Source organism: Larimichthys crocea, chromosome XXI, assembly GCF_000972845.2.
Source record: "Larimichthys crocea isolate SSNF chromosome XXI, L_crocea_2.0, whole genome shotgun sequence".
NCBI classification, from domain to species: domain Eukaryota; kingdom Metazoa; phylum Chordata; class Actinopteri; family Sciaenidae; genus Larimichthys; species Larimichthys crocea.
The window spans coordinates 12,105,961-12,129,802 of record NC_040031.1 but is presented as its reverse complement, the minus strand read 5'-3'; the positions used below and the strand labels follow the sequence as shown (position 1 = coordinate 12,129,802).

General features: G+C 42.1%; 1 protein-coding gene across 2 annotated transcripts in view; it reads right to left on the bottom strand.

The window, feature by feature from the left end:
* Window positions 1-23,842, bottom strand: part of plxnb2b (plexin b2b) — a 119,375-nt gene that overhangs the window by 30,832 nt on the left and 64,701 nt on the right. For both annotated transcript variants that reach the window (XM_027273027.1, XM_027273026.1), the window contains 13 exons: window positions 12,889-13,994; window positions 11,947-12,135; window positions 11,712-11,837; window positions 10,335-10,435; window positions 8,683-8,809; window positions 7,938-8,097; window positions 7,227-7,338; window positions 6,557-6,668; window positions 6,105-6,206; window positions 4,646-4,741; window positions 4,007-4,094; window positions 2,101-2,285; window positions 1,126-1,274 (listed from right to left, as the gene is read on the bottom strand). In XM_027273027.1, coding sequence (XP_027128828.1) covers window positions 1,126-1,274; window positions 2,101-2,285; window positions 4,007-4,094; window positions 4,646-4,741; window positions 6,105-6,206; window positions 6,557-6,668; window positions 7,227-7,338; window positions 7,938-8,097; window positions 8,683-8,809; window positions 10,335-10,435; window positions 11,712-11,837; window positions 11,947-12,135; window positions 12,889-13,992 — 2,651 coding nt within the window. In that variant the 5' untranslated portion in view covers window positions 13,993-13,994. The remainder of the gene's footprint in view (window positions 1-1,125; window positions 1,275-2,100; window positions 2,286-4,006; window positions 4,095-4,645; window positions 4,742-6,104; window positions 6,207-6,556; window positions 6,669-7,226; window positions 7,339-7,937; window positions 8,098-8,682; window positions 8,810-10,334; window positions 10,436-11,711; window positions 11,838-11,946; window positions 12,136-12,888; window positions 13,995-23,842) is intronic.

Sequence of the window (23,842 nt, the reverse complement as noted above, 5' to 3'; positions counted from 1 at the left end):
AATTTCTCATAAATGTGGATCAATCCATCCAAGTGTCACTAGTTCCGGTATGTGGCTGTGAGGCTACAAAGTGGATGTATTCTCTTTTAAAGACCATTTGTATGAAGTGAACTTTTTTTTTTTTTTTTTAAAACACAGCTGTGACTGGAGTAGATTTGCAAGTTTATTTCAGAGGATTTCTTTCTTTTTTTTTTTGCAGCGCTCAGCTCATTAAAGCATCTTTGGGATATGGTGGAACAGAGTCTGCAGCAATAATAGACTAGCAGAAATCAGTGGCCAGTGTATAAAGTATCAAAGTATAAAGTAAAAGAAAATACTACAGAAAAAGCAAAGACTACTTTGGTAATAAACAAGTGGTTCTCAACTTTTTTAGCTTGTTATTCGAGAGCAGCTAGTTGAGTCTAGTTTGGGATTCATGTCATGTTTCAGATTTCTATAGATTATTAGCTGTTCCACTGAAGAGATAGTTCCACCTTAAACTTCTTAAATTGTTTTGTTTCAGGTCCAAAGAGGTACAAGTATCCAATATTTCCAGAGATTAGATTACAGAATACCCTGTTAACCATCTCACTATGACCAATGCATATAAAGTAGTTCAAACTAGCGCCACCTTGATCAGCTACAACAGAAAAATTCTACTCCTACACACTGATAATCACCAATCTAATAATATAATAATAATATATTAGTCACATGAGCTATCTTTCTGCAGAACAAGTACTTTTACTGTTAATTTGCTGATGATACTGTATTTTTAATTAAGTAGGACCACCTTTACTAAGGTAGTAATTGAGTTTTTTAAAAATGTTTTATTCATACTTTTAATTGGAAGAAAAGGCATCAGAATACTTGTAATTCCCCCCCCGACTGGTATTTTCCTTTTAAGAGAGTGATTCTCTTTCTGAGTCAACTTGCATCTGGAGACTTGAGGATCGATACAGTGGCATAATGAGCTAAATAAATTATACACCCGGGTCACCCCGAGGAAAGGCAAAGCAATCCTTAGCTGATAAGGTATCCAAAAGTAAAAAAGAAAAAAGAAGACTTTCTTTGTAAACGTGCCAGAACACTGTGTCCAGCTGTTTATACATTTGCATAAATACATCAAGGTGTGTATTGTATTACCTCGTGGAAACAGAGTACTTCTCCTCCTGATGGATGCAGGGCTGCCCGGCTACGGTGATTCTTTTGATGTCTTCCTTGCGGATGCCAAGGTTGGATCCCCGGATGGTGATGGAGATTCCTCCCCGCAGGGGTCCAAAACGAGGGATGATCTGGATGTGGAGATACAGCGGTGGGGGAGGGGGTGGGTGTTCATACGAAGAAGGGATTTTAAAATGGATTTAAACAGATTAGTTCTGCAATAAGAACACGTAAAACATTTAAAGAGTCTGTTTAAAGTCCGCTGAATGGTTGGAGTTAAAGTCTTTCATATTCAAAGCCATGGTTGAGAATCACATACATACAGTCATGTTTGCATGTGAGTGGATGTATTAAGACGACAGCTGATGCTGGATTTTTGGAGCTGATGCAAAAGATACTCGAGGATAATTAAAAAAAGATTACGAGATATGTATTATGCAAAAATGAATGTGATGTTTGAGTGAACATGAAAGACACGGAACAAAACATTATGATCTTGAAGTAGAGGTACTCGATTCTGAAGGGTTGATGAGATATTTCAGTCTGGATATTTCAAAGCAGTGGACCGACCGACAGATAATATACAATAGGTTCTGTTTTATCAGCTGATGTATCAGTCAGGCTGTACTATGTATGGTCATAACCTCTGTTGATTGACATCAACACAACTACTGATGGATTTTTGTCAATGACAATGATGTCCTGACAATTAAGTGAGTCAAAGTAAAAATTGATTCAATCTAATGTGCTGCAGATCAGCTCAACACACCCTGAAGGAGAGGCAGACTCCCACATCGACAGAAAGAAAAAACAGAACACAACCAGAAAGGGCTCCAAAATCAATAATCCAATCAGCAAATTCAATGCCTTTTCACTGCTAATCACACGTCTTTAATACACCATTCCAGTTCAAAGTTGAACACAAAGAGAAGAGATGACAACATTGTAACTACTCACATCAGTGATCTGGGGATCGGGGCACTCTGTGTTGGAAGGATCATCGAATCCTTGCTGGTTGGACTTGCACAGCATCTCGTACACGCACGCCTTCTGCTTGGCACACCACACACATTTGTACTTTGGGTCGGCGTTCTTACAGAGACTACAGTCCTCTCTCCCCATGGAGCAGTTGTACAGGGTGACTGTAGAGAAAAAAAACGAAACATCACATTTTGCATTATACTCATTTACAAGGTCTCTCGCTGTTATCGCCTCAGTTTGGTGTCCTTGCTAAAAGAAATGTCCTCTCACTGTTCAACCAATTGTGATGAGAGAGGAGGATTTTTTAAATGTGCTCATCTGATTCATCCTCATTTAGTCATTGCGTGCCCTCAGAACAGTATGCTGAAAGAAACACATCAAACTGTGGTTACAGGTCTTGGATATATTGAGTTTTTGTGGCTTCAAAAAGGAGCTGTGTGATGTCACTCGAGTCAGTCTGGTTTGCAAATGAAGTACAGTTGTCCCTCGCTATAACACGGTTCACCTTTCGCGGCCTCGCTGTTTCGGGGATTTTTTTAGTGTAATTTAATGCTTTTTTTAAAAAGTGTACTGTACAGTATGAACGCGCATTGTGTTTGGCGTCCTGATTGGCTAGGGGAGTACTGTACAAAATGCGTTGTATGTTCTGCACTCGGAAAAAAACACCTGCAAGGCCTTCAGAGGAAAAAGGCAGCGGAGCGGTGCTAGGCACCGTCAGAGGAACTGTGAAATACAGTTTCGTTACGAATACAGTATTGTACTTATTTTTGTTAAATCTGCGAAGTTTGAACTTTGAGAGTGTTTAAATAAGAGACAAATGTGAGAAAATGTTAATGCCTGTCTGAGAAAAGTGTGGTTAGGGGTTTTACGGCCTTAAAACATGTATAATAATTGTAAAAAATAAAGCTCATTACTTCGCGGATTTCGTCTATTGCAGGTTATTTTTATCCCCCGTGATAAACGAGGGACCACTGTAATCTAAAGTTGTGAGAGTTATAAAAAGTCAGGTTACAGGAGCTCTTAACAGGATAGTCTCCAAAGGCTGTATTAGCAGCTACTGGCATAACTCTAACTCTCTGATGTAACAGTTAGTAGTCGGGTTGCATCATGGGTAATGTAGGTGCCTAGTTTTGACAAGCCCTTTTTTTTTAACTGTCCATCATGAGTATGACAGTGTTAAATTGGTGAAGTAGTGTTGTAATGGGCAGAAGGTAGAGATTTGTGGATTTCTTTTGCCCTGGGTTTGTCTCACAGGCTATATTCAGCCTGTAAGGTGAGGAAGACTGATGATTAGTCATGGCTGAAAAAGCACCTCTCTCTTTCTCTGCATGTTGTGATTTTATCTGTGGCCTGCATTTGTTTAGAGTGAATATTTTTCTACGAAGCCGGCAGAATCAGTAAAAGATATGTCAGTGACGCACACAATGCTCTTTGTGGGAAAGATACAAACATGACTGTGTATTATAAGGTATCGTGTCTCAAGTAAACATCAGTGGATTATTAATACAGAGCTGCAAACAGCATTTATATTTGGTTATAATAATAATAATAATCATATTATAGAAATCTGCATGACTCTTCTTCTAAAACAGAACCTACAGCTGTGTATATAGTACAATGTTGGTCTATACTTGGGTTTAGTCTGAATAAATGGAGATAATAAATGATAATATTCTTTTAATTTGCACAAGGAAAAGCATATTCTGTCAAAATGGGTCTGACGATACAGTCATTACCAGTTAATTTCAACTGTTTAATTTCCATTTGAAGATTAAAAGGGAGCTGCCTCAGATCTAACAGAGGCCCCACACTGGGACTACACGCGTACACACGGGGCATTATAAATAATCTGATCTCCACATTAAAATGTGAGAGAGCGTACCGTTCAGCGTGCTGTCCATCTTCTTGCCTGACTCCTTGTCCTTCACATAGAAGAGAACATTGGTCTCCGGTGACTTATCGTAAGAAAACTAAAGAAATTGGAAGAAAATGAATTATTAATTCAGAATCCAGTGATTAATGCCACTTAAGCTCTTCTCGGCAAACAGTGTGGGCTGCAGCAACCCAATGCCAAGAGAGGAAAAAAAAGGAAGTTGTGTTTTTTTTAAAATATATATATATATATATACGCAGTCTGGCACATATTCAGCTGAAGAAATCAATGTTGGAAAAGAACATAGCTAGGGGCAAGGCACTGCTTGAGTTTCCCCAATCACAGAATTCACAGCATGGAGAGCTAAAATAACTCCAGTGAGGAGAGTGTGTCCATTAGAGGGAGCTAGAGAATATCACAGAGGCTGTGAAAACCAGCTAAAGGCTGATTGGATTTATAAGCCTGGAACATGAAGTCAACTGTGCATAAAACGTTCGAATTTCCACTCAAATCAAGTAGCACTCTGTTCTTAACTTAGTTTCATGATTGTACATTGATAGTCAACCAATCAGCCGTAGTTCAAGGACCCGACTTGAGTGGAAGCCCGAGATGAGTGTCTTGCAACAACAAGAAAACAGCAGTACTCACACTGAAGCCGCTGAAGGTGTAAAACTGCACTTCTCCGATATTGACCTCTTCTTCCACATTTCTCATCAGCTCAGTGCCGATGGTGAAAACACGACCCTTGAGAGCAGGACAAATAAAAACAAGAAACATGGCGTGTTCATTTATGTTGATCATACTTGCAAATGACTCTCCTTGGAGCCTACTCTTTTTTTTTTTTTCCACCTCACTACAGAGCAAACATGTGAAATGGCTTCTTCCCTGGTTCTATATTCACATTCGAGTACACCTGTATAGCGTGTGAGAAAACAAGTACGTTTGACAGTGACACAACAAGCACAACGTGTAGCAACAGACAGGTGCCTTGGCTGCACATCTGTTGGTATAATTTATCGTCTGGGCTTTAATGTATGGGTAAACAAAACATAACAGACTTTATGGAACACGGTAAAGTATATGAAGCTATCCGCTCTGCTTTTCATTCTGAGGAATCCAAGCAATTTCAATAAGCATGCAGAGGTGGTGACTGATCAAGCGCTACTTACATGTGAAATGTAAATTGATTTTCTATACGAGCACGCTGCATCCAGAAGGTTTTAATGAGGAGATGTCCTTAATGGCTCGCTAATGGAAGCCGGCGTGTCCTACTGTTGCTTTTAGCCTCGCTGTGATATCAACAAGTCATAATGGGCTCTTCTTTCACCAAATGTAATGCCGTAAGAGTAATAATATATGAGGGGCCATGCTCTTTCAGGTTCATATTTTTTTATATATTACATACGTAAACACAGCAACAATCCGCTGGAGCCTTTAGTTTGGCAAACAGTGCAGAGCCGAGACAGATTGCCGTGTAGGTCACAGTGAGTTTCCAGTTTCCTTTTTAGCGAGCAAACAAAGTTGCTTGACATTAATTAACATTAGTTAATAATTAGCCCACTAACTATGTTAATATGAGCCTGGACTTTGTGCAGCTTCGGACTAAGATGGAAGTTGTTGCATATCTGTAATCGTTTTTTGCATACCACAGCATGGTTCCTGTATGCAAATAAAATGGCTTTCAATAATTTCCGACTGGTGCTCAGTAAACGTTACATCGGTTCTTCATGGTTTTCTCTTGCAACTTGATTGGATGCTGGTTTAGACACATTTTATCTGGGGAATGAAGTGTAGACTTTCTGGGAATGAATAGCATTATGTGAGATGTCTTAGGAAATAAAAGGGAAATCAAGTGCTTTGTGTCAAACTTTGAATATCATGACTTTTCATCTTTTGGTGTCAAGTATTTAGCGAGTAAAAAGGCCCAAATTCAAGTGAAGTCTTTTTTGATTTTGTTTAGTAGAGTCTAAAGTCGTGGGCCTCCAGTGCAAGCAGATTGGTTAGAAACTGACAGTTCACTGTGGCCTTACCTCAGTAAAGAAGTGTTTAGAGCTGGCTAGTCTTCCCAAAAAAAAATGCTTAAAATTCTGTGTCTGTGCCACTTTACCTCGTAGAGGTCCAAATTGATCCCCTCGAAGCTGATGGGAATCTTGTATCCCACGGGGATCAGCCCTGGATCTGGATTCTCAAACTGAGGACATCTCGCTCCCTGAAGAAGGCATCAAAACAAATCAGATACTCCCACTTTCATTCAATTTACATTTTAAATATGCCAACCACTTAACAGACACACTCATCTGCGGGCGACAGATAAGTGTATCTCTGAAACATCTGCTGACTTGTAAATTGATATCCCACAATATTTGTCACGCAAGATGGTGCCAGCTGATACCAGGATTTGAGGTTTTATTAATTTCGGGGAGAAATTTTTGATCACTCAGGCACCTCGTCACATGTGGTGATTAGATGTCTCTTTAGAAACTTCTGCTACACTTTTTCCATTTATCAGACACGTCCTTTCAGAGATGACATGATGTGTTAACCCTTGAGAGGACTGACCTCACGGTGCTTGATGATGTTGGGGCCAGTCATGCTGCTGTCCATGTCGCTGCAGGTGTGGTCGTTTGTATTCCACTGGCAACCCCACGGACTTGTCACACATGCCATACACCTGAAAACACACAGACACACACATGCACAGAAATACAGACAGATGAACTCACACACAAACACAAAGGCAAGAAAATACTTTCACACACATAATTAGGCAGGAGCACACACACATAAAAGCACGCACAAACAAAATCTTAAAAACATGCAAACTCATCAAAGAGCGTCCGGTATAAAAATCCATGTTGCTGACAACGAAATGGATCTCTGCAACTTCACATAAGCAAAGCTCGTTCATCACACATTCCCTGGCATGAAATGAAGGAGGTAAAAAAAAGGAGAGGGAAAAAAATGGCGAGATTGACTTTCATTTTTTGATTAATGAATAGGAAACTGAGGCAATTTCCTCGGCTTGGTAATAAACGGAAGAGAGAAAATGCAAGAGGTGCATTCAAAACTACCATGCATCACAATTTACAAACAGAGCCTTGATCTCTCATCGGTTCGTGCACGGTGATACATTTACATCAAGGTTGTCAGGTTGATGCTGTGTTCAGTGTCACTGTGTATTTTCAGTGAGTGACAGAGCAGAACTGATAGACTAAAGAGTCTGACTCACGGTGTGTTTTCGGATTTCTTCACCGTCGCAGCACAGTTATAGAAGTTGAACTCCCGCGCCGCCAGCTCCACGGTCTCGTTGACGAATATCATGACCATCACGGCCACGAAGTCTGACGACACAGAAAAAGGAGGAGGGGGAGTTAAAGTGTGCCATACTAGCTGTTGGGGAGAATACACATTAATGAATGGGGATGTTATTCTAAATATTCAAGACATCCGCCGGTTATGATGGTGTGCATCTGAAGACGAAACAAGATGTATCTGAGTATTCATTCAGCAAAACTTTCATGCTAGTGGCTTTGTAAAGCTGTACTTTGAGCTAAGTATTGTAATGTTTCTCCAACATTTGCTAATCAGCACAAAACACAAAGCCGATGGGATTGTCATTAGTTTTGCAGGTATGAACCAAACAGATCGACATTGCCATCCCTTCAACCATGCTGCTAGTATGGCTAATAAAAGGATATAATCCTTGGCTGAATAACCTGTTGAGAGCCAAAGAAAATAAATAGAAATAGTTTAGCTGATCCTCAGAATCCTCAGGTGGAAAAAATCCCAGACCTGCCTTAGTTGACATTACACTTTAGTGGTGCAAATTCTTCCACAAATCCACGATGATTTAAATTACAAAAATCAAGTGGCATGCGGTGAACTTGTTGATACGACCTTGGTTATAATTAAGGACAACAGATTTTCCTTAAGGCCATACCTTGGTTCTCAGGTGTTTGTGGTATAAGCGAAGGGCTGGGCAGATCACAGGAGACCTGACCAGAGCCTGACATGGTGCCCTCAGATTGGAAAGACTTGATAATGCACATCAGACGGTCAGAACTACCAATAAAAGGGAGGGATGGGATGTGGATTAACACCTGAAGAAGAAAAAAAAAAACATTTAAAGAATTTGGATGTGGTGTAAGTTTTTCATAGAAAGAGTTATCGGCTGTAACATTTGGCTGAGTAATATCTGTTTACGCTGAAATATACACAGAGCAGAGAAATTAATTTAAACAGAGTTTATCTGTGAAGTCACGATACATAAACAGTTTCCTGGAGATTAATTGAGAACAAGACAGAAGGGTAGGTGCTGCTGATGGAAATACAAGAGTGAGTCAGAAAGGGAGGGAAGGAAGGGACAGGGAAAAAAAAACTTGAGAGAGAGAGAGAGAAAGTGTACAAGAGAGGCTCTCCATCTTCAGGCTGTGAGTACAATCAGCTAGGTTGGTTATAATAAGCAAGTTCAGAGTTTTTTGGATGGATCAATGCAGAGCAAGATGACCTAGAGCCCAGGGTCTCTGATTCACAATGGAAACAGTTTATTACTCAGGCCGTGCATGTTTGTGAGGCGTGCATTTAAGTGGGGTTGTGTTCTGAAGAGCGAGACCGAGGCAGAAACATGAGAAGAGAACAAAAGGATGGAAAGAGCAGAGAAAGAGCGAGATGAGAGAGCGCTGTACCTTCTGAGTCTTTTTACAGGAAAGATTTGGGGGAGTGAAGGAGCGAATCTTGACACACTCTTGCTTAGGGCTCCACAGCCAGCCGTTCTTCTCCTCTGCCCGTCGGCACTCTGACCTCCTGGTACACCTTCAGAAAAAAATGGTCCACACAGCAACACTTTCACAAGGCTTCAAACCAAGAAAAAAAAATCAAAAAAACACAATGCCTATGCACTGAAATGGATTTTCAATGTCCTTTTGTGGGTCTGTACATATTTTCAGGATTAAGTTTCATATACAGCGGGTAAAATATTATATCATAGGCAAGATTTAAAGCTTGTGTACCAAGTATTAAATACATTTTAGTAAGTGTGTTCAGTGCTTTTCCCCTGTGTCATTTCACATTATTCCACACAACTTATTTACTTACTTATTTAAATTACTGAACTTATTTGATTTATGGATTCTATATTCTATACTGTATCTATGGATGTATGGACTCGGGTTGTTATCAACATCTGGTGAAAATTTCATGTCAATAGCAAGAAATATGTTTACTGAGATAAAATGGTGACACGTTTAATACTTATTTTACACGCTGTAGATGAGAAAAACACTAAATGACCCCATTGGTTACTGCATTTGCCATTGAAAAGCACTAATACCTTAGAGATACAATATTTGATTTTAATTAACCGTTTAAATAATCTTAGCGAGCAACATTCACTTCCTACTCATTGCTGAAACAATTAGTTTATCATAAGAAACATATTTCACTGAGATTAATCAAAAAACTAAAAAATGAATCAACAATAATAATAAAAAAAGAAATCTTATTACAGTCCTAAAAACATAAGAACGCCACTGATGTCAGCGCTTCTCGTCATCATAAATGAGGTAAAACATAATTCAAAACAAATGCATGCTAGAAAAGGTAATATAATACCAATTATTAATTGTGTTAATAATGTGGAGAGAAAGCAGAGCACACGGTATAATTTATCATCAGATTTCAGCGGAAAATAATATGGTTCCAACCGTTTTCTCGAAGAACAAGTGGAGAGAAAAAGGCAAACAATATAAGTAGGGTTGCAAATGAGGATTCTTTTTATTATCTATTTATTTTCTCGATTCACTGATTGCCATTTAAAGGATGCAGTTTGTCATCAAAGTCTTCTTTTGTGTGACTAACAAGTCCAAAACCTGAAGACACACAGATTACTAGAACGTGAGACAGAACAAATACCACATTCACACAGTTAAGTCATTTCCTATCAATCAACCAGTCGTTGAAACTCTAAAGTACTTCCAGAAGGAGACAACTGCTTTTCTGCTTTTTTCTTGTTCCTGATCCCAACACTGTAAAATGCATGATACATACCACCTCTTCTACCCTCCAGACCCTGATAAATATAGGCTGATGAGAGTAAATTGCACAGACTGCAATCGCTGCATGAGGCTGACAAACAGCTTTAATTCCTTACGGCTGCACGGACAACGGGAGATGGAATATAAACACCGAAGGGTACCAAAAGTGTCCGCAATAAAACACTGAACAAATACCCTGCTGTGTTTTACAGATGGAATTGCATGTGTGGCTGTTGGTCTGTTGCTGTGTGCATGCATTTATAAGTGAGTGTGTAGATGTGTAGATGTGTGTGTGTGATCCTCACCTGCCCTCCAGGACACACCAGCCACAGTACGGGTCCTTCAGTTCCACGCATGATTGGCAGTCTTTCATTTGGAGGCACGTCTGCACCGGCACCTTGGTGATCTGAAGCATTACAACATGAAATACGATCAGACTGTGCACCTTAGGGGGTGGGAAAGTGCACGAAATATGAGGCATTTAAAGTACGGCTACAAATGTTCCCTGGTTTGTTGCAGGTGTAAAAACAAGTCCCATCACAGCACATGTTCTCCCTTTGTCTGCTCCCCATGGTCAGTTAATTAAAAGCAATTCCCACCGTCTACATCCTAAATGTTTATTCTACTTAATATTTACTGGTCGCCAACTCAATCAGGCTGAATAGGGTCAAATTTAATTAAAAGCGGTCTTATTATCTGGCTACATATGGTACATCTTAGAAAATATTAGATTAAACTACCCAACGGTGTATTAAGTTTGTACACCTAAACAATATTAAACTGCTGCTTACATGTAAATACATCTGCAGTAATAATCCAATAATGTAACATATGTAATAATATAAGATTCTGGAAAAGTCCTGACAAGATAATACTTCAATGTGAACTATGAGTGTTTTGACACTACACATACAACAAGGGAGTCTTAAACTGATGAACCAGCTTTAAGTCAATACTATTGTCCCTTTATGACCTACATAAACAAGACAGTTGGTGAGAAGATTGGCTACAGTTATTCTTAATGTCTGCCACCGGGTCAAGTTCGATCGGATTCCCCTTTGAAAGCAGAGACGAGACAGTGGAAACACTAACGCTTTTGTCCACGGGGATCAGAATCAACGCACAAAACGAAAGTTTATTCTTGCTGCCTTAACTGAAAGAGAGTTCCTCCTTATCCCACATGCCATACTGAGCAGATATGAGGTCAAAAACATATCATCGTATTATGGATTCAGGACAGACACTTTGGTTTGTGAGACATATAGATCGCAAGAGTAATACTGAGCGAGTCATTTAAACTTTTATCTACTAAAACTTGGGTCATTTGCTCCCTTCCTTGCAAGTGAGACTTCCTTTGTGTTAAAAACTAGTCGAACGGTTTCTCTCTTCCTGTGATAGAGTTGTCAATAACAGAGAGGAGCTAATGAGAACTGTTTCACCACGTCTACGCAGGAGGTGTTTCAGTCATGTTTTTCAGCTGTCTGCCTGTCACGGATGTTCTATCCTCAAATTTTAATCACGCAGGCAGCTCACGTTGAACTTGTGACCCAAAGCAGTTTTATTTTTAGGCTACATGTCTAATTTCTTATGTTTTCTACGTGACTACCGGGATCGTATATTGGGTATGCGCCTGAGCTCCTCCTGTGTAGACACATGTTATAGATGATATGTTACATACACACCTTTTTCTCTGTGGTAATGTAGAGGTGGCTTTGACTGAGGTCAAAGAAAAGGTTCTTGTTGACCTTCTCTCCCATGGTGTCGCCAGGAGCCTTGCTGTACACATGTGCCTCAGCGGTTAAGTGTACCTAGACAGAAAAACAGAAAGTAGCTCTGTCAGACACAAAGTCTTGGCTCCCCTTAGGTAAAAAGGCTAAAAGGCTAAAAGGACTCAATCAAAGGAAAGCAACAGTCCACCTTCAAGACTTCCCCCTGGTTATTCCCCAAGAAGGCAATGGTGTGCTCATTCTCCACAGCGACAGCCACTGCAGTCAGAAGGCCCTGCCTGGTCAACACTGTATCTGCCTGTAAGGCAAATTTCGGCTTGCTGGCCAGAGGGGAAGGCAGAAAGTCTGCACCACACTTGAATTGTTCCAACGTATCCTTCTGTAAAAGGAAGAAACAAAAATATGACGACAAATTGTGTGTCCTTTAATCCAGTGTTTGACGTCTGCAATGGAAATGTTGGCCATATGTTCTGGTTTGGTAATTTCTATGATAACAGAGTTCCTAAATACTCATTTAGCAACAACAACAACAAAAAAAAGACTTATTTGCAAATATATGTTCTGTGCTGCGCTATGAGACATTTAATTGATAGGACATCCACTCATGATGAATAGTGGCCTGCTTCATTTATAGTTTGAAGAATGTGCTGTTGATAATATAGGCAATTTCTGTTGGAGTCTGTTTATTTGAGCACCATGTGCTGTTTAAATGGCACAGTACACACAGTAGCAAGCCTCTCTTCATATGGGGATGGTCCCATCCTTTATCTACTTTTGACGGCAGCAACAAAAAGAGAAAACTTCAGCTTTCATCACAGGGACAAATACGTTGCTACAGGGCCTGATTTGGCCCGTGACCCACTATTTGCCTATTGCTGCTTTATGGTATTATTCTGGTGATGAGTTGAGGGAATTGGGGGATCGGGCGGACAACGTGTGAGGCAAAACGAGAGCTTTTGAGAGAACAATACAAAATCAGAACAAAGTAAACACCGAGACATTAGAGTAAACTGTGACACATTTATGCATTATTGATAACTGCAAAGGGAATTCTTCAAAACGTATCCCATCCCATTTATTTCAAACAGATTTCTTAAAACTTCAAATCAGCCGACAAGACAGAAGCACTTACCGCAATTCGCGACGTGCAGAATTCGTCTGTTTTAGACGAATAGGGGATGTCCACAGCGGGAAACCCACCGATCTTCCCCGAGTCGCTGTAGCAGGCGCTGATGATATCGACCAGCCGCTCGTTGATCAAGTTGAGGGGGTACATGCAGAGAGCAGAGTCGTTGTCGTCCTCGTCTGAGCTCGCCACCATGAACAGAACCTTGTTCTCATACTTACCCGAGTCAGTCATGACACGTGCAAGCTCTGTTCCTGGAGACGCCACATACGCAGCTTGGACTTTGTTGTATCGGTTATTTTGGCCGCAATTTAACTGGAGCTCTGTGTGGGAATAGTAATGGTGGTCGTCTTCGCAAAGACGAGACACAAAGGTCAGGTTCTTATTATCCGTCCCATCGAGTGTTCTTGAAAAGAGGAAATAAACAAAACCATCCTCTTTGAAGGCAAGGCGGAAGTCATGCAGGTACTTGGGGACAAACGGCGTTGTCTGCACCGTTGATGCCTCAATGATGCTCTCAAACACAACCCATTCACGGAAATCCTGAAGGATTCGTGTGCTGATGAGTTTTGTACTGTCCAGGCTTCCGTAGCCTTTCCCAACAAGAAACACACTGAAGGTGTGCCCCTCTCTTATGTAGGTGGACATGACGCCCACCACATTTACATTATCCTCTATGCTAGCCACGTAAGTCCTTTCTCCATTACTGTCCCTGTAATACACCTGCTCTTCCACGTTTGTCAGGTTGCGTAGGGAGCAGATGCCCCGGTAACGGCTGCCGCAGACTATGAGGGTACCGTTGGAGGGATGGACCAGCAGAAGCTTGTTGAGGTTGGGCATGGGCTTTGTGTCCTGGCATGCAGAAGCAGGAGGCGTACAGGTCCGGGCGTCCTCTTGGGGTCCCGTCTCAGCACGAGCCTGCAGTTTAAGTGATGCTCCCAGCTGGAAGATTGTGTTGACCGCCCCTAGGTAGATGCGACCAGTCTGGGGGTCCTGGACCACATTGTTGATGGGGGTCTCGGAGGTGTACTCCAGGATGTTGTTGCTCTCCTGGGCTCGTGCGACTGACTTGCAGAAGAGAAAGAGGAGGAGGGAGACCCAGCTCGCCATCTCTGGAGAGAACAGACAGAACAGAACGGGGAGAGGCGTTTCATTATTGATAGTGTTAAATGCACACGGAAATGTACATCAACCATCGGGGGCATGAAACTGCAGTGTAGAGTGGGCATGTGGTTAACGTACGGCACTAAACACACACACACACATGGGGTCTAATGGTCAGGTGAACGGTCTGCAGCGAGACGGCACAATCATGAAGGTTGAGACTGACATTTTGTGAAATAACCTTATTAGCTCTCCTGCTGAAAGTTGCATGACAAGATCGATACAGCTTGTTTTTTTAAGGCTGTAATGAGGAGACGGCTGACTTAGCGTAGTTTAGCACTTGTTTTCCTGTACGGATTCAACAAATAAGTGTTTGTAAGATGTGTTTAATTTTGATGGAAATCATTGAGTTTTACAGATCTTCAGACTTCCTCACAGTTCCAGCTGCTGATTTACTGTACAGATGTGAGAGTGCTATTGATCTTTTCATTTAATTTTGAGAAAGAAAAAAAAGGTCCATCCATTATCTACGACTGAACATCCATTACAGGGTCACAGGCGGCTGGAGCCAAAACATGTTTTCACAGTTACTTTTAGCGTTGTAGCCACGCGGGTAATTAGATTTTATTTGGCGAAGATTTGAGATGTCTGTCTCTGAAGTTTCTGAAACCACTCCAAACCAATTGAGTCGAATCTGGTGTTAAAAGCACTGAAACATTTTATAATATAACAACAAACTCTCTTTGCCGTGTGTGGATTGCCAAGAGTGCCTGGCACTTGTGCTGCTGTTGAATTCTTTAAAACGTAATTTTTTTCTTTAATTCTTTAAACGCCACAAATACAACTCCATTCATCTCCATCCCTGAGGCAGAAAACACACAGATTTTTAGATAAATGAAATATGTTTGATTTGGGTGTACTGACTCTTCCGAGGAGACTACATGTGAAGCATATCAAGACATTTAGGTTATTGGGATAAAACTATAAAAAAAACTTGGCTGTTTGTGCATGACTCAACATCCTGCTCCACTTCTATAAAGCGCGATATTTTGGATTATTCAATATCGCAAAATGATCGCTGGTGAAAAAATAAAACTGCTGTGAGTAGGGGGGTAAAGAAAGATTAAGGCCAAGAGCTAGATCTTAAACCATAACACAATAAAATCCTATTTAAAAAACCTGGCTCTGCTCCAACTTCATTTGCACTTTTCCCCCCCTCCTCTCTCTTCAACAACACCTCCAGGCACAAAGCTCTCAGGAAGTACACTGTTTTGTCACGGGAAACATGATCACACAATATTCCCTGTAAAATTACAGACAGCATCGTATACCGGGCTAACAGCAGGTGTGCCTGTGGAGTCCTTGCTCACTGCTGTTTGCCCAGGCTGTGGTAAATATGGAACTGCAGGTGGCTTCCAAGCAGCTATTGCCTACACAGCAAATGTGCGTCCATGTTGGCGTGCGGTTTCAAGCTTGCACTCTCTCAATAGCATCCTCCTTCTCGTTTCACTTTGTCATTCAGGTCCACGGGCGCATTTATCAAATTGAAAACCTCCAATGAAACTTTGAGGAAGCTCTGTTTTATTATGTCAGCCTGCTCTCCCTTGTTAGACTAAGTGGGGAGCCCACTGATTAGACATTTGCCCAGGGGGGGGAGGACCTTTTAATTTCACTGGCAACTCCCACTTGCATTTAATCACCCACTACTCAGTTTGATGATTTTATTTTTCCTCACATTTTCCAACCAATTTCACTGCAAAAAAAAAATCATCATGCCCTTTTCAATTCATAGCCTTAAATATTTCAATTAAAAATTGAAATGGTGCAATAAAATCTCTGTCTGTGCTTATTCAGGACATAAATGTGTGTGGTTTATACAGCTTTAATTAAGTGGGAGGGGGGTAGTCAGCATTTTGTCAAGATTTAACTAAGAGGAGGAGATTCTTGAATACAGATGTACCCTACAGGGGTGGACAAAATAAAAAGGAACAATATGTGAATTGACAACACTCCAAATAACAGAGATCCACTGACAAAATCGAATGACAATTACAAGGATGTGTCAGCTTTAAAAAAAAAGTGCCAGATTAACTCACTTTTATGCTCGAGTTTTCAAAGAAGCATCGGCCCAAAAACTGCATAAACTGCAAAAATGTTTTTGCGACCTTCGAAATGTTGACGACATAAACAAAACACAGTCGAGCTGCACTGACAAAGAGTGGTGGAAAATTGCAAAAATGTTCAGACAGACAGACAGAAAGAAGAAGAAGAAAAAAAGCCCTTATGAGGCTGACTCAATGTAATAAAGTTATCTCTGTTAAAGTGAGCTTCACAAAGCCCGACTTAGGGCAGGGCTGCTTTTCGACAACAACTTGTAAGATGCTAGAGCGAGAATGCAGATGGATTTTTAACTTTAGGCATGAACGACAAATAATCAATGTAAGCCACAATACGCTGGTGTGCACTGCTATCTACTTTTTGTGCTCATTGTTTGACACTGAGGAGGAGGTGAACATGTGAAGGTGAACTGCATCTTATTATTGTTATCCACCAACTTCCTCGATTAAGCCTCTTATTATTACTTTTAAAATGTTCCACCTGTGTCTGTTTTCTACGTTTTGCACATTAATGCAGATTTTAGTATCATCATCGTTACTTCTCAATTTGTAGACATGTTTTTAATCCTTAGCTGGACTTTGTTTTCTCACGACCAGCTGTTACCTCAGTCCGTTAATGGTTAAATATTTTTGACTAAACAGGTTCAGGCAGTCTTATGACCTTGGCAGGAAAATCCAGTGTTTCGTAACTAATCAGCTGCTCGTGGACATACAAATCAAACCTACTGTAGGTCTGTGCATCAACAAAATGTCTGAAATTAAACAGATGTTTGCTTAATGGTACTGATTTTTTTTCTTTTCTGTTTTTGTACACAACTAGAAAGCCCATACTGTCTAAATATTGTGTGCGATTGTAAATATGGACAGTAATTGAAGCATGACCGCCCCGCTGAATCCACTAAAAACTCTAATATCCATATTTTTAGCCATTCACTCGGCCGTGATGCAGACCGCACAGAGAGACTCCACAAAAGGTGGATTATGTCAATGGTTTCTGTGACAAGAAAATTACTCGAGTCCTTGCAATCAAACACGCTGTGACAAAGCAACTTTTGCAGCCTGTAATGCACAATGTAAGAACAATGTCTCGGGGCACTCATTTTGGATTTTTAAAAAAAATCTAGTTTCACTTACATCCATGGCTTCAAAGAGTCCTTTTCATGCAAATCCTATAGCCATCCCCCAAAAAGAAGAAGAAAAAAAATTCCCTCAGATGCTGCATTGTGGGTCAGTGCAAACGAAATTCTTAGCATATTTCAAAGGCGGCTGTTCTCTCCTAGGATGTCTCCTTCTGTCGCTCTATCACTTTTCATCCTTTTTTCATGGGCTTAATCCTGAACGCTGGAATTAAAGAGGCTTCAAAGAGCTGAAGAGAGGCAGACGTCTGGTGGGGGTGACACAGGTGGAATGAGGCCCATCTCTCCGCAGGCCAGCCCACCTCTCTTTTTTCTCGACATGTCTCCGAGCTGATCTGAGAGAACATGGCAACAGGGCATGCCATCCAACACGTGGCTGTTCTCTGAATAAATAAAAAAGGCTGCTAAATTTAGAGACTGCATGCTGCATCAGCCCGCAGCTAATGAAGCCTCCAATGGCCTGAGATAAATAATAATGAAACGCATCGTGTGCTAATGAAGCTGGCACGTTTGAAAAATGTGAGACACCACTGATGAATTAAAAACGGCCTGATTGTCGTCACTGAACTGACCTCAAATTAGAAATCTCAAAGAACTCCTGTGCACACTTTCACTTCTGTTACAGTAAATGTGTGTTTTTCTGGAGCAACTGAACACAGAATCACTATAGTGAACATACGTCCTCATTAGAAACCTGTTGGAGGACAATATATCATTGAATGCAAAAGGTTGGTTGACTGTGCAAACAACCAAGCGGCAACCTCGATGGCTGTGAAGTGAATCCCGCAAGTAAGTGCCAAAAACTGCAGCTCCTTGAGCAGCCACTCGAGGCTGGCTCCAAAACAAGTCGATCTCCTTAAGCTCCAATATTAAAATACCCAATTACACAACAGAAATAAACATGTTTACAGCCTGGTAAAAAAAAAAAAAAAGGTTTTGGTCTCTATAGCGGATTTAAAGATGGTTTGTTTGAGCACCCAGGCGTAATTCGGCCCACAGCCGATGATCCACGTCTTCATTTTTTAGATTGGCCCGGAGGCAGGACTGCCAACAAACCGCTCTTCAGAAACCTATTTGACGTCACGCATGTGCCGTCCATTATTTATACTGTCAGTGGACACAACAGGGACCGAGTCCACAAAGATATACTCCCACAATGCCCACACCAAGATGAATTTAGGCGTTTATCTGGAGTCGTCTGTCATCAAAGCAACAGATAGTTCTTCACTGTCCTAAATATGACTCATTTGCTATGAATTCTGGGTAAATTAACATAAAATTAACACGGCTGACAAGCCAACCAGACAGATATCTTCACTCTAGCAGAACACGTTTGCCGTCTGGAGAGAAAAATCTGCATTTCTACGAACATTTTACTGGAAAAAAAATGGAAACTGTCTGACTTGCATTACAACTTACTGTTACTATGACTACAAACTAGGCTAAAATATCTTTGTGACAACGCCTGACATGGATCGGAAAGTTGTCAGTTCAGCAAACAAGCCTTTAAGCGGTGCTTGTAATGGCTCGGTTTTATAGACTAATAAATTACTAATGTAGTAAGATGCAGATGAATCAGCTCCAAATGTCGCACCATTTTGAACAATGATGCAATCATTTAATGAATTAACTCTAATGGTTTATCGAAGTCATTCATTATATTCAACTTTTACTTTATTTGTGTAATCAGAGGGAAAATAAATATTAACAGAAAAACTGTTGAGGTGCAACATGCACAGGCTTGAAAATAACATCTGAAGGTGTGTCTCCTTGTTGACTTTCTTGGGGGGGGCTACCTTGGCGCCATCTCTTTCACCCGCCCTCTACGAGTTAGGACATGTGTGGACAGGAAAAGAAGCTCCCAGCACTGGAAAAATGAAAGATAATTGAAAAATAGCAGGTGTGCACACACAGACCGATAGGCTTAGAGATATATGTGCGCACCGTACTAAGACGTGCACCGGCGCAGCTTGAAGTGCTGACAAGGTAATCCCGCTCCGACCACACAGAGACACTCTTCTCCTAAAACTGCCACGCTGTGTTTCTTTGACACCGGGGCACTAAAGCCCGGGCACGGCAGTCCGCACACCTCTCGCCAATCCTCTCGCCGCGTTTTCTGGGACGCCGCGCGCCAGGAGGAAGTGTGCGAGCGTGTTTGCGCAAGGGTGCAACAGATCAGGAAGGAGAGAGTGGGGAATACAAAACACACACACACACACACACACACACACACACACACGTCCTCAACTGCTGACCTGGCAAGTTTTGAACCAGCGTGAGTGCGCCTCTCACTCATTAAAAGAGATACGGAAAGGAAACCGATATAATAAATAAAAAAACAGACACCCTACCCCGAAAACATAATAGGATATCACCCCATACCGTGAACATTCATATTCAGCACTTTCCTTATCGGAGAGCTGGCTTTGACAGATGCCGTGGTCTGACATTGATGCGTGCGTGTGTGTGTGTGTGTGTGTGTGTGTGTGTGTGTATGTAGGGGGGTTAACTCCACACTGAAGCCGCTTTCAGTGTTATACACTGATAAAAGTGAGCTGCTATTAAATTACTCGCATGTCCCCCGAGGCCCGGGGGCTGGACGGCGTCGTGGGGATGGAGAAGGAGGTGAGCGAGGGGTTAATGCCCTGAAGCCAATCTTGCCATGTCTGTGTGTGTGTGTGTGTGTGTAGGGTACTGAAAAAGGCTTGATAAAGTGTGTACAAGGCAATATGACATACGGCATACAAGGAGCCGGAAATGAGGGGCGGGTCCTTGTCCTTTATTTTCCCGCCGCTATCGGTGGAAGGATAGGGAGAACAAGCGGCATTGTTAAGATGAAACATGAAGTGGGAGACTCTTTCTTTCTCTGCGTGTCTCCCATCTCGCTTTTCTTTTTTTCCTGACATGCAAACGCTCTTGTCCCATCCTTACGGTGAAATTGTTTCGTGAGTTGCACTGGGGAGGGCTGGTGTGACGACGGCAATCCAATTTCCATATGAACAATTACCCTGCCGTCAGGGTTGGCAGTTCATTTATTTCAATTTGACTGACTAGGGAGAACCACGTTCACCAAAGCAGCCAGCCCAGCCATTGTATTCAGGGCACCAGGCACTGGGGGGTGGGGTGGGGGGATTGATGGGGGACCCGGTCCATTTCAGTGGGATCCAGCTGCTTTGGCCTAAATATGCTAACACCTTTAAAGTTGGCCCGTGACCCAAGCAGCGAGTGAATCACACTTTGCTCTCCGATTAGACCGTGAGTGTGTGTGTGTGTGTTTGTGTCCCAATTCTCACGCCCGTGTGCTCGAGTGTCGCCCTCTTGTGTATGTTGTGTCTGTTTTGATGTATGACCACGAAGTCAGGGGTGCGAGCATAACCCACCCACCCCTCCTCCACCACCACCACCACCATCCTTTTAGGCACAGCACTTTTCCTCATTAGGACTGATAGGCTGTTTGTGTGTCTGTTTACCGCTCCGTCACCATTTTCAAGGCCTTTTCCCTGTTATCTCCCCTCTGCCAGCTGGACACTTGAACAGCGAGAATGCAAAACTACAGACCCCCCTCTCTGCAGACACACACACACACACACACACACACAAACAAACTACACTTTTTAAATGTTTTTCTGGGCAAAGATACACACTCGCATAGACACACTCCCTCCCAAACTTTTCTGCTTTATACCTTTCTCAGCAGCCGACCCTCGGTGTCTCTTGTAATCTCTCAATCCCTGTTTGTTTCTCAAACAAACACACAAATGCAACCTCTCTCTGTCTCTGGGCAGCGGCAGCTTGGGCTGATCTCCCAATGCTAACTGGCCTCTCTCACCCCCAGCTGGATGTTGCAGCTCTCCAATGAGACAGAGTGGCTGTTTGCTGTGTGGACACAGCTGGCGGATGTGGGGAACCTGATTAAACGGCCTGGCCTGGTGGAGAAGAGCTACTTTCAGGAGCCAATGGCTCCTCCGACATCGCCGTTCCCCGTCCAGACGGTTGCTAATACACACAAACAGTTGTAGGGGCAGGCATGCATACAAGCGCACTAATCAACTCGACTCGCTCGCCGCTGATGTGCATCTGAGATCCAACACTGTGCATGCATATGAAAAATGCTGCACACAACCACAACTAAGGCTGCAACTAAAGGTTCTTTTCATTTACGTATGAATGTTTTTATTTATTAATCCCTAAATATTATCTATGAATGTTCGAGAAATGCCTTTCGGGGGCTAAATTGGTTTGTTTTGTCTGACCAACAGTTGAAAATCCAAATGTATTTCATTTCTAACAATAAAAGTGCTGCAAATCTTCACATTTTAGAACCTGAACCAGCAAATGTTTGTAATTTTTTTTGCTTCATGAGAGACTTAAATGATTGATGATTGCCAAAAATTGCTGCTGATCAATTTTCTGCCCATCGACTAATTGCTTAATCGACTAACCGTTCGAGAAACTAATCTCTGCATGTCACCTCGATTGATGGCTGCAAAGAAATGTATTCTCTCTCTCTCTCTCTCTGGTTCCTGTTAGAGTTCAGGCTTTTTCTTTTCTTTTTTTTTTTTTTAAGAACAGGTAATGATTCATTGTCTTGCTCAAGGGCACTTCAGCAGGCTTGGATTGCTTGCTCGCATGGAGCGATTTAAATCCATTCTTCCTCTGGTTGGAGGGCAGCCTCTCTAATCCGTACACCGCCCTGAGGCGAACCCATGCTCTCGACGTACGCTCACCCTCCACTTACATACAAGCGCACGCGCTCACGTTCCAACACACATGCAGCCACAATTAAGAAGTCAGGCAGGCAGACTGACTGCTGGGAAGGAATCCATTACACACCTTATTGGCTATAATGATTTCACTTCACCAGCATAAACGCCAATGAGCCATGAAGGTATCTTGTAATGTGGTTTAGTCTCAGTGCCCAGCTTTAGTTTGGTTTCAAGGGGAATACTGATTCTTATGGTGACTGATTGCTCGCCTGCCCTCTTACGGGAATTCACATGAAAACTCTCCAACGGTGGACGAGGAGATAAAACCACTGTGTGTTGAGAGAAGCTTTGGCCTTAAAGGAATAGTTAATGTATGCTTAATTGCTTTCTTTTTTCGAGAGTGAGATGAGAAGATTGATATCAACCTCGTGTCTGTGTGTTCAGTGCTGCGGCGGAGTCGGGATGCATTGAGCTCAACGTAAACACTGGAAAGCAGAGAGGGACAGCCGGCCCGGTTCTGTCTGACGTGAGAGGAATACAGCTATACCAACACCTCCAAAGCTCTGTCATTAATACGTTGCATCTTGTTTGTTTAATCAGTCAACAAACACGAACAAAAAAACCCCAACAATATGCTTATCCATTTTACAATTTGTTTGTCTGTCTGCCTTGTGCTGCAGAATCTTTGGTTATGAGACTGTCTGTGAGCGGTTACCGTTTGCACACAGCAGGTCGGTAATCAGACTTCTTTCCCACCGCTGACTTTACTTTGGAAGCATCTCTTACTTCAGTTCAGCTGTAAGGGTAGAAGACGCTGACGCTGAGCTCAGCTTTGTGTTTGGAGCAGACGTTTTTTTAGCCTTCTTGAGGACACTTTGTGTTTCAGGTTTTTGCAAAGTGTTTTAAATACGAGGCTGCAACACCCTGTAATTATCTGTGCTTTCTTTCATACACCTGCTCTGCTCGGATGTCTGAAGTCTTTGTCGTGCACATGTGGGCTTTGACAAAAGAAAAAAAGAAAACCTGTGCCAGAAGAAATCTAGCTGGGGAAATCAGGGATTTATATGCTATTTTGAGGGGGGGTTTATACCTTTATTGCATATAGAGAGACAGGAAAGCTGGTAGAAAGAGAGAGAGGATGACGTGCAGCAAAGGGCCGTGGCCTTTTTGTATATTGGGCGCACGCTCTACTTGGTGAGCTACCAGGACGCCTGGGGAAATCAGATTTTACACAAAAATCTCCCTGATCCCTGCTACCCTGATCAGGATTTCTGTTTACATGACTGAAGAATCACCTTACCGGTGGAAGCCAAATGTAACATAGTTACTGATGTGTAAAGGCACATGCTGTGACAGCAGCACACTGGGCTATACCCGTCAAGAAATAGCTCCAAGGAACTCCCCCTCAAGCACACATTTCTGTTATGTGCAGACAAATGAGACGCAACATGTTAATTTATGAGCTTTAATCGAGCTGGGAGTCATACTTTTCGCTCTTTTCACTTGTCATCTCACTCCTGTAACAAAAGCAAATTAACGCATTCCCAAAAGTCCATGAACTATTCCTTAAAACACAGTCGAGGAAGGTGTATAGACGGAACATCTCTCGCTGCTCGCGCTCTAGTCAGACTTCAGAGAACTGACGGAGAGACTGAGGTAACCTCAGGAAAGGGATGAGAGATGATCGAGAGACAGGAACGGAGGGAGGGCAATCGCAGGCATGTTGCCGACTGACTCTCAATAGGTCTTTTGTGCGAGATGGCAGGTGCCTGTCACTTGTCAAGATGAGTCAGAGTCTGGATGGTGACTGAGCATTGTAATGGTTTGGATATAAGCGTCGGCTGAGGCCCCCGGAACGATTCTAGCTTTTGGTAATGACTAACAGCCATCAGGTAAT